Source organism: Mastomys coucha, unplaced genomic scaffold (assembly GCF_008632895.1).
Source record: "Mastomys coucha isolate ucsf_1 unplaced genomic scaffold, UCSF_Mcou_1 pScaffold3, whole genome shotgun sequence".
NCBI classification, from domain to species: Eukaryota; Metazoa; Chordata; class Mammalia; order Rodentia; family Muridae; genus Mastomys; species Mastomys coucha.
In genome coordinates this window covers 32,460,795-32,471,471 of record NW_022196909.1, presented here as the reverse complement: position 1 = coordinate 32,471,471, position 10,677 = coordinate 32,460,795, and the positions used below count along the sequence as shown (strand labels likewise).

The 10,677-nt window shown below is 53.6% G+C and overlaps 1 protein-coding gene and 1 long non-coding RNA gene across 9 annotated transcripts in view; one reads left to right on the top strand and one right to left on the bottom strand.

Moving 5' to 3' along the window:
- Positions 1–892: 892 nt before the first annotated feature.
- The window catches only part of Egr2 (early growth response 2), a 14,579-nt gene continuing 4,794 nt past the window's right edge, over positions 893–10,677 (bottom strand). For 2 of the 8 annotated variants that reach the window (XM_031348178.1, XM_031348176.1), the window contains exons 2-5: positions 8,335–8,490; positions 7,396–7,501; positions 4,703–4,811; positions 893–3,337 (exon numbers count right to left, since the gene is read on the bottom strand). In XM_031348178.1, coding sequence (XP_031204038.1) covers positions 2,094–3,337; positions 4,703–4,811; positions 7,396–7,494 — 1,452 coding nt within the window. In that variant the 5' untranslated portion in view covers positions 7,495–7,501; positions 8,335–8,490 and the 3' untranslated portion in view covers positions 893–2,093. Of the gene's footprint in view, positions 3,338–4,702; positions 4,912–5,861; positions 5,932–6,812; positions 6,883–7,022; positions 7,251–7,395; positions 7,502–7,609; positions 7,806–8,334; positions 8,698–10,677 lie in introns of those variants that run through there. The other 6 variants (XM_031348175.1, XM_031348179.1, XM_031348181.1 and 3 more) reach the window with 6 other exon arrangements.
- The window catches only part of LOC116075164, a 4,923-nt gene continuing 1,853 nt past the window's right edge, over positions 7,608–10,677 (top strand). Inside the window, exons 1-2 of the long non-coding RNA XR_004112446.1 lie at positions 7,608–7,882; positions 10,145–10,393. This is a non-coding gene — a long non-coding RNA (uncharacterized LOC116075164). The remainder of the gene's footprint in view (positions 7,883–10,144; positions 10,394–10,677) is intronic.

Here is a 10,677-nt window from a genome sequence, read left to right as displayed (position 1 = left end):
GCAGTGGGCATTATAAGTACTTAGATTTTCAAAGTAAAGATGCTGACAAACAGGATCTGTTTGCTTTGTAAGATAAGCAGGTAGGTCAGACTATTTTGTGTTTAAAAGAAAAATAAAAGGTCCCCAGTGAAAGAAACCTTAAAAGAGTTTTTTTAGTCTTGTGTCTTGGGGGAGGCAACTCACCTAGTTAGTTTCAGTTGCCTTGGAGTTTTACAGGCTGGTATCCACCTATCTTAAACTATTTTGAGACTCATTTCTGGATCCACCAAGCTTGTGACAAATGGTCCCTCCAAACCCGGGCAGCCATTTGAGACGCCAGGACTGTAGAGAAATGAGTCCTGGGGTAACTCCTGGAGCCGTCTCATTAACGTTGGCATCGGCAGTGTCTGAGCAGTTTTGATCTGAAGGGATGATAGCTCTTTGAAAAGTTTCCTGTGGTTGTAAGATTAATCCTGGAACCCAAGAGAAGTCATTTCGAATTTGACCATGCCGCCACACTTTCCACAAAGCCACAACTCAGCTCCAGGCCCGTGGTCAGGGTTCTGAAAGCAACTCGGGTTGTCATCTGTGAGTAGGCACTTGTTTGTAAGTATTTATTTCCTGGAGCCCACTCAGGAGCAGAGAGAAGCTATAGGCTGTTACAGGGGACAGAACCCGTGAGTCAGAAGACAGAAGACCTCCTCACTAACTCTGTGGGGAAATCCCTGAAGGCTAGCTACGGCTTGTGGATGGAGACTAAAGGAAAGCTTGTTATCCACAGGCCAGCAAGGGAACACGTAGGTCCTGTGCTAGCCCCCTAACTCAAGTGGTCTTTGTTCATAGTTCTCAGATGTCAATAACTATTTTAGCTCCACCCAGTTAAGTACTTCATAAATGATTCCTGCAACCAAAATATTGTTGAAAAGTATTTATTTACACCATAGCCAATAAGCCATCCATTATCTGAACTCCAGTTAGTGGTTTTTTTTTTTCCTTTGTTAGAATAGATTGTTTGTCTCTACAACTATTAAGAGCTAATAACCAAATCAGCGGCAGTGACATTTAAGCACATTCTCATCTGAAATTTGACTACAAAGGTAATAACACTTTTAAGTCACAAAACAGCATACAAAAATATACTTTCTAAAAAAATTGCAAATATTAATAGGCAGAAATATACAGCCATACTTAAACCCAGGGAGTGATTTTTGTTTCCCCATAGTAAGGCATCCTGTACACATGCAGACCCTGTTAATACTGCCCACATCACACAAGGCACAGAGGACACTTGCAACACCACTCACTGCATGCATCCTATGTACAGCCCCCTTTAAATAAGTTAGTTAACCTTTGACTCATTTCAAGAGATCATAAATGCTTTACATTATTTTTTTTCCCGAAGGTTCAGAACTCGGAGAACAGTGCACATCAAAAATACACAAAATCTGAATGGATAGACACTGAAAAAATAATCTTTTGTTTCTCAACAACAACAACAACAAAAGGAGCCAATATTGCTTTGTCCTTCCCCGACATTGCGCTTCCACTCGCTTGAGGTTTTAGGACATATTGCTTAAGGGTTGAGATGGCTAGAGAAACTTCCATTCAATGTTCCAGGGCCACAGAGTGCCACAGCAGGGATGAGCTCACTGTACAACTCCCGCCCCCAACCCCCCAAGTCAGTCCCAAGCCATTAAAGTGCCACATCGGTTTTGCTTTAGTCTTTTTCCGCTGTCCTTGCTCAAAGGAATCAGCAACTCCCAACCTATTGTAGAAAAAGTCTCATAACAACTGGCATCCAGGGCCAAAGGGAAGGGCTTGCAGACCATAGTCACGCGTCTCTCAGTCAGGATCAGAGTGCAGCCCTGGTAGGCCAGGGACCCTCACCCAGCCCTCTTCTGGCTCCCCATTTCTTGGAGTTGACAGTCACGCCCTTCAAATGGCCTAAGTTTTCAGAAGGCCGTCTGTGAGAAGGTGATCAGATCTGGGCTCCATCAAGGTCCTTTGCCCAGGATCACGGGGAGGAACAGGGAAGGGTGGTAGTGTTTGCAGCTCGAGTGGACCGGAGGGCCTCTGGGGCCTGGAGAAACTGGTGTGTCAGCCAGAGCTTCATCTCACGGTGTCCTGGTCCTAGAGGTGCAGGAGGCCAGTGGTCCTCCAATGGCGCTGTTACCGCACAGGCTGCCTCCGGCCTGCGAGCCCCCAGGCCCAGAGGCTGAAGACGGGACGGATGCAGATGAAGAGGGGGCACTGCTCTTCCGCTCCTTCTGTCGAAGGTGGATCTTGGTGTGGCGCTTCCTTTCGTCACTCCTGGCAAACTTGCGGCCACAATAGTCACAGGCAAAGGGCTTCTCCCCAGTGTGGGTACGGATGTGAGTGGTGAGGTGGTCACTTCGGCTGAAGTTTCGCATGCAGATCCGACACTGGAAGGGCTTGTGGCCCGTGTGGATTCGGATGTGCCGGGTCAGCTCATCAGAGCGTGAGAACCTCCTATCGCAACCTTCTGCTGGGCAGGGATAGGGCCTTTCGTGCACTGGCGTCTTGCTGGGCCTGTTGGGGTACTTTCGTGGTCGCAGGATGGGCCGCAATGGCAGGTGGTGCGGGTTATAGGGGGTGGCAGTCACTGCTGCAGACCCACTGCCAGGCAGCCGGGGTCCCTCACCGCCTCCACTCGCCCCTGGTCCCGTGACCCCAGCACTGGGACCCCCAAGAGTAAAATTACGGATGGTAGAGAGTGGCGTGAGCGGAGGGGGGACCCGCAGGGAGTCCAGGGGGCAGGGGAAGGGCTTTCGATCAGGACCAGCGGCACCATGTGGATCCCTCTGGCACGGAGATGGAAAAAATCCAGGATAGTCTGGGATCATAGGAATGAGACCTGGGTCCATAGCTGGCTTGGGGGATGGGTAGGAAGGAGGTGGCTGGTAGGCCAAAGAGGAGGTGGAAGTGGTGGGTGGCGGCGATAAGAATGCTGAAGGATCCTGGTAGAGATCTCCTGTGCAGCCGGAATAAGGAGGCGGTGGTGGCGGCGGAGAGTAGAGGTGGTCCAGTTCAGGCTGAGTCTGGGACATGGTACACACACCCAGGGGTCCCGTGGCCAGTGGGTTGGGGGAGGCGGAGGTGACGCTGGATGAGGCTGTGGTAGAAGCTGGAGGGGTGACCCCTTGCAAGATGCCCGCACTCACAATATTGATGATGCCTTCCGGGTAACAGCTGGCACCAGGGTACTGGGGGTCAATGGAGAATTTGCCCATGTAAGTGAAGGTCTGGTTTCTGGGCGCAGAGATGGGAGCGAAGCTACTCGGATACGGCAGATCCAAGGGTCTCTTCTCTCCAGTCATGTCAATGTTGATCATGCCATCTGGGGAGGGAAAAAGTCAGAGAAGAGGTGGGACGATGAGAATACAGGCAACAACTAATTCACATACACGCACATGCGCGCGCACACGCGCACACACACACACACACACACACACACGCACACACACATACACACAGCCATCCCCGTCTCATGATTCCAACACTACAGAGCAACAAGTGGGGAAACTGAGGCCTGGAGAGACGGTAAGAAGTTAGAGTCCGGGACTCAAGAACTGTATCTCCAAGAAGCAGGGCATTCCCCCCTTCCTGCCACTATCTCCCAGCCGTCTGGGACTCTAGTCTTCAATAAAAACACCCAATAATAGCAACAATATCAAACAATTTCCCATCTGCCTCCGACTTCATTCCCACTCCTTTGCCTTGTGGTCCTACCGCCGAGGCAGCTGTACAAACTACCAGTAAAAAGAGCCGGCCAACCAATCCCAGGCGGTACAGAGAAGGTGCCAGCCTCGGGAGAGGGGAACCCCAGAATGGGTAAGCGGGTGGGTGGTGTTCTTGCTGCTAATTCCTGGTGCCACCTCCCCCTCCCTCTCCCGCGGCGCTTCAGCTGAAGACTGCCAGTAGGAACCCGGGCAGCGGAGGAAGGAGGCTAGGATTCCCTTCCCTCCCAACATCCACGACCAAGCCCGACAGCCGCGCATCCCTGCCTTAGCCCAAGACTAAAAAGCTGGGCTTCTAGGAAGGCGCGGGGGCTGAGGAAGACGACTTTACACAGCATCGCCAAGGAACCCGGCGCACAGTGGATGCCAGCGCGGGGCTCCCTAAGGCATTTCTCCTTGCCGCTTCCCGCTGTTCTTTGCCCTGCTCCGCCGCCTCGTCTGGCTAACCCCATTCACTCTGGGGCGATGCGCAAGTTGGGTGGTGCCTCCCAGACGCCCCAGAAGCGCAAAGCGCTCGGGAGATCCTCCAAGAGTGGGCTCTGCCCAGAGAGCGCTGCCCGCGCGCTTTCCTAAGCGCTCCCCTGCCATTTAAGCTCTCCAGACGCGCAGCTCTAGCCCGATTGCCGAACTTTCCCATCTCTTTAACCCAACCCAGAAGCGCAGAGTCCGGCAGATGGACCCGCTTCAGGGACCAGGAGCGGCTGATCCTTCAGCCCTGCGCCCAGCCAAAGCTGGGCGCGCCCGGAGCCGCAGGCACGCGGCTTGTATTTGGTGACCAGGTGCATCTGCCGGCGCGCACGGCCCGGGAGCCCTAGTCTGTTCTTTCCCGCTTCCCCCTGCACCTACTTCCAGTCTTCAGAGCCAATGTGGTCAACGCCGTCCACCTCAAGTCCCCATGCTTCCCTCGGAGCCCCCCACACCCACCGCTCCCCACCCACAAGCTCCAAAGAGGACACGCGGCTTACCTCCAACCACTCCGTTCATCTGGTCAAAGGGTCCTCCCAGTTCACCATTGGGGAAGATGGTCACCGACGAGGCGGCGAGGTCTTCCACCGGGTAGAGGCTGTCTGGCAGCTGGTGCATAAAACCACTGAGAGTTACTGGGATTTTGTCTACAGCCTTGGCGGTCATCATTTGCTCCTCGCGCAACCTGGAGACCCAACTCCCTCGCTACCTGGAGCGCCAGAGAAGCCGTTGTTTTTGTTTTTGTGGGGGAGAAGGGTTGGACTGAGCCTGGGATAGTCTCTCCTTTTGCCCTCCACACTTAGAAAAGACCACCACCACCACACATCCACACACGCCAAAAAGAAAAAAAAAATGTAACAGAAATAAAACTAGCAACCAAGTTGTTGGCTTCTTAAGGAAGAAAAAAAATGGCTATCCGCCACTGACTCGCTCCTGCCTGTGATCCGGCTGTTGGGGAGCCAGGAGTTGCTGGTGTGGTGTTATTATAACAGTCAGTGTGTCCCCTCGCCCAGCTATTAATCAATCGCTGCTCTCTCAGACGGAAAGTGTCAGGCTCGGAGTATTTATGGGCAGGTCTTCAATACCCGTGACGTCGCTGCCCATATATGGACTGAGGAACAGGGCTGGGCCTGGCAGCTTTTGCCGTCACATGGCCAATTTGCATACGGGCTTGGCTGCGCGGGCTCCGCCGCCGAGCTCGCCGGGAACGATTCGCAGCCCGGTGGACCACCGCCCGGGTCTGGGGCTCTCGGCCCCTGCCTGCCTGCAGCGGGGACTCCGGATTGCAGAGTTCAGCGGGAGGAGGGCGCGATCACCGGGACCCCGGCGCGGTCGCCGTGCGGGGGTTGATGGGTGAACCCACGGCGGCCGCGCCGGTAGCTCTTGTCTCTTGGGGCGGGGAGGAATTCCGGTTCTGCGAGACTTTCCAAAAAAGGAGAAGATCCGGTAGTGGCGGCTCCGCCTCCCCAGCCCTTGTTTGGGAGCCATTCCGGAAAATTAAACTTCGGAAAGAAACCGAGCGCTGCCGAGACGCTACAGTCAGACCCCTCCTTCACTTTCTTGGCAACTCAAAACCGCAAGCAAAAGAGAGAGAAAAAAAAAAGAGAGACAGAGAAAAAAAAGGGAGAGAGAGAAGAAAAAAAAATTACCCGCACTCACGGAAGCTGACTGCCTTTTTCTGAATTACACGGTGGAAAGTAGTGTCTGGTGATAAGAGTAAATGCGGTCTTGCTTTTTTGGAAAGTCTGTGCTATTTATACAGGAGTGAAAAACGGAACAGGTCTGGGCTGTTTGTTTGTTTAAGTATTTTAGGTAACTTGAGGGTAGGGGTTTAGGGTAGAGAGGATGGAGCAGAAAGAGCCGCGGGAGCTCCGAGAGAGATGCTCGGCCGGAGGCGCCCCCTCCCTCGGCCCGCGCTCTCCCCGCCCCCTCCCCTCCAGCTGCTTGCAGCTCAGAGCGGGCGCCCTTCCCGGCGTGTCTGGGCGGTCCACTGCGTGGGGGCGACCAGATGGAGGCTTGGACACTCACCCTGCCCGATGGCGCGCGCGCACACACACACACACACACACACACACACTCCACTTCCGCTACACACTCTGCCTCCTCCGCTGCCCTCTTACAAACCCACTCAACACACCTTACGCTACACACCACACACCTTCCTCTTGACAGCGCGCGCGCGCGTGTGTCAAGGCGACAGACAGGATCCCCTAGGAAGACGTCCTCACGTTCACAACCCATCAAGCCCCTCTCCCTTAATCCCTATTCCTGGGGGTGGGGGGCGCATCCTACCACCCGCGCCTAAGGTCTACCCCAGGAATAGTTTCCCCCTCTCTGCCTTGCTTAGAGCTTTCTCTGGGCTGAGTGACAACAAATGACCCAGGTCGCCCCCACACGTGTTTTCCTCGGCAAATCAATAAATGAATAAGTAAATCAATAAGCAAGCCCTTCTAGGAGAGATCTTCCTGTTAAGTGACCCAAAAAACTTTTCAGAGACCTAAAGCTGCTGGCCCTCCGGACACTCGGCTGCCACCTCCCCCACGCGCCCAGCCCGCATCCGATGCGCTCCGGCTGCGGCAGGGTACCCAACCAAGCCCGAGGCTCCCGGACCTGCGTAGCCTGGGATGGCAGACGCGAGCTGGGTAACTGCCCTGCCCTTCTCAGCTCCCAAGTCCCGCAGAGAACGGATCCAGGCCCGGCTAGGCTGTTCTCTTGTCTTGACCCACGCTACCCGGAGCAGCGAGGATCCCCGGCGGGCAGGAGCCACGGCGCCACGCCGTGGAGGGAACGAGGCGCTGCAGGCGCTCTCCCGCCCATCACCTGCGATGCCCGCGGCCGCGGCGCGCCGGCTCCTGCCCTCCTGAAGTTCGGTGGTCAGGGGAGCCCCAGAGCCACCAGGACCCGGCTTGTCGCCGCTCTCTCTGAGCAGCGCTGTTCTCCCCGTGCCAGCCGCGAAAGTTGTTCTCCCGGGAATGGTCCACGCCATGACTTCAAACGCCCCCAAAGCATGATCTGGGAAAGTTTCTCGATCGCGCTCTGCGTGATCTCCTTTCCAATTGGGGATCCAATTCAAAGGGGACAGGAGAGAACAACTGAGCGACGGTGGAACCTCTGTGGGTGTCCCACCCTCTGAAAAAACCTGCAAAGCCCTGTTTCGAGGGGTGGGGGGAAGAAGAAATAGCCGCGCTCTTACCACGTGCGCCAGCCCGCTCCGCCTGCGCTCCGGCCAGTCCCGCGGCCCCCGCGCTGACCACAGGCAAGACGACGCCTCGGAGGGGAGCCCGACTCTCATCTCCAGCCTGGGTCGGGAAGAAAGGGGGGGGGTGTCGGGTTATGCAAATAGAGATCCGGGCGGTGGGGCTCAGGTTACCGGGTCCCCCCAGCAGCCCCAGAGGTGAAGCACCCACCCGCGCGGGAGGCGCGGGCCCTGGCGACTGCTGGCGCTTCGCTGCCGTCGGTGCACGTGGGCGGGAGGATTGCGGCAGCCGCCCCTCTCCCCCTGTGCCGTCGCCAACCCCGCAGGCTGCCGCCTCGCGCCGCCCCGAGGGGGAGCTCCCGGGCGACGGAGAGAGCGGGGAGCAAAAGCCAGCCCAGGGCAGGACGCCCGGTGACGGTAGAACTGACTGGAGCGCGGGAAGCTGGCGGATTGCCGCTACCAACCTTCGCGCAGGACAGTGGGGGTAAGAGAAGGGGTTCCGCGCACCATCAAGGAGTCTAGAAAGTGGGGAGCGGGGAACCCTATGGAAGCTGAGCCTTCCAAGAACTCTCACCTACCCTGAAGAGCTTCACTGGACCCAGCTTTGGCTGAGCATGGGGGAGGGTGGGCAGGTGCTAATAGAAGCTAGCTGCCTGAGGCTTCACAAGCCAGGCTCTGAAAGATGCCCGGGGCCAGTCTCTCTCAGCCCTTCTAGAAAATCGGAGGGGAACCAGTCTGTGAGAGCCTTACTTTCACACACACACACACACACTTTCTTCCTCCCTTGCTTTTTTTTTTTTTTTTTTTTTTTTTTTTGTACAAACCTTTAAATATGGGCAGCGTAGATAATGGAACAAAATCAAGAGCACATACTTCAAGCCAGCCACAGCGAGCGAGCGTAGACACATAGAGTTCAGAAAAGCTAAAAGAACTTGCCTAAAGTCCTCGCAGCTGTTGATTGGTGGTCCAGTCCAAACCTGCTACCGGGTCTTCAGAATCCAAGTCCCTTGCACTGGTCACTGTGTGGGGTGCTCAGAAAGCCTGGCTCACCCCGTGAGGGAAGAACACGCCGTCTTCATCGATTTCATCTTGCTTTGGCATTTCAGAGGAAAGTAAAGATGAGGCAGAATTAAGGGGGGTAGCTGAAGGCAAGAGAGAGGGGGGGCTGTTACCAATGGACCCCTGCAGGGAGAGGGAGAATTTAAACGTAGGGACTCTGCAGGCCCGTTCCAGGGAAGGAATGACCAAGCTGGCACAGAACCAGCATATTAATGCTGCTGTCTTAAGAGAACCCAACCCCACTGGTATCCTTCCTGGAGGGAAGGAGGGGTAAGAGGAAGGCAGGGGTGTGATTCGGTTCTAGGGAGAGGAAGAACCCCGAGATGTGGGGGTGGAACACCCAGGTGAAACCAGGGTCCCTACTTTGAAGCATTTTAACTGTTAGTGTTTAGACAAAAAAATACAACAAACAAATTACTTTTTTAAAAAGAGAGAGAGAGTTGTCAAATTGCCATGTCAATAAGACACTCCAAGACATATCAAGTCAAGAGCGACTAGCTGCCAGACTCATTTGCTTTGTCCAGAGGAGGTCAGAGGAAGCCAAGCAGGTTCCTCAGATACAGGCTTGCTCCTGCGATGGGGGTGAGGGAGCCTTGTGGGCAACTGGGAGATGGCTGGAAGGTGCTTAGAAATGAATGCCCTGTCAGGGTGGTTTTGGATTTTCTTCTGGTCTTGTAGCTCTCATTCACAGTGTGTTGACAGGATGTCGGTTACTCAAGAGACACGTCAGATAATTTACCACATGCGTGTCGATGTGCCAAGAAACATGTTTGGATATCTTCGAGGACTCTTCTTCTGTGATGTCATTTTCCTCCCACCTGTGACTGCTGGTGGAGAGGGTGGGAGATGCAGCCATGTTAGAATCCCCCAACTGTAGACGCAAGCAAGGACTAGATCTCCAGCATGTGGCCTTTGAAAACCAGATGAATGCTAACTGGCAAATAGGTCCCCACACGTAGTATCTCAGGGCAAACCTATGGGTTTTAGCTTAGCTCACACCATGCCTGACAGCGCTGTGGAGCCAAAGCTAAAAGATATCCCATTGGCATAGATAATATGGACAGGAGAAGACCCTTAGCACCATACTTTGGAGCTGTATCAGTGCTGGTCCAACCTGTGGATGGTCAGAGTCTTAAAACTATTTCTTGAAGATCTACCGTGATTCCAGCACTGGGCTAAACTCTGAGGGATATGACCGTACCTAGAGCCAGGTCCAGCTCCTAATCCCATGGACTTTGTCCAGCACATCACACAAAAGCACCGTCACGGTGACTGTGTTTGCTTTCAACCAAACAAAGTATCCAGCTGAGGACCTCACCTATCACAGATCTGAAGGACATGCAAGGATTGGGGGCAAGATCTGTGGAGAAAATGTTTTCAGGGAGAACGCAAGTGTAGGAAGGGCCTCTGGTAGGAGAAAGCAAGATATGTTCATGGAGAGAAAGTCCAGTGTGGGTAGACATTTCTAGGTCATCTTCCGTGCCTGGCACTGGGGCCAAGGGTAGCCAAAACAGGCAGCTGTCTTGTGAGTATTCTATAAGGCTTTAATCCCCCAATAGCGCTGCTCTTTCTCTTCCATTATTTCTGGAAAATGACCACCGTGGCATTTACAGGTTTTTTTTTTGTTTTTGTTGTTGTTTGTTTGTTTTGCATTTGAGTTTTTTTTTCTTTTTTCCTTGCCACTCAGCTTCTGCAGATGAGTAAGAACTTGCCAACAAGGTTTCATCCAGGAGAACGTACAGAGACACTTACTGACATCAGCATTGTCTCTCTGACAGATGGAATGAAATACATTCCTTGGTGGCCAATAAGGAAATGACAGTGTGAGCTTTGTCCAGTATAAAATGAAAGCATGCATCAGGGCAGCGGAGAGACATCACGTCAAATCTACAGATCACTTTACTGGCCCTGGTTTTAAAAAAAACCAACCAAACAGGTAAATGGATATAACCATCTGCACAATTGTTTGAGACGGGTACACTTCAACCCAGGCCACAATTTAACAGTAAGTCCGGTCCTAAGAGCTCAAACCCAAACTCTCCTTTCCAGGCCACCTTGCTTTGAGCTTCTTTATTCAGTGTATTATGTATTATCACATGAGAAATGAAGGTCATTGCAACTTGGGAACCCACCCCTGTCTTACTTCACTAGCCTGTTTATATTGCCAGGTTCTGGGAAGGAATTCTTTTTCCCTTCCAACGAATGCCTGATTCACGAAAC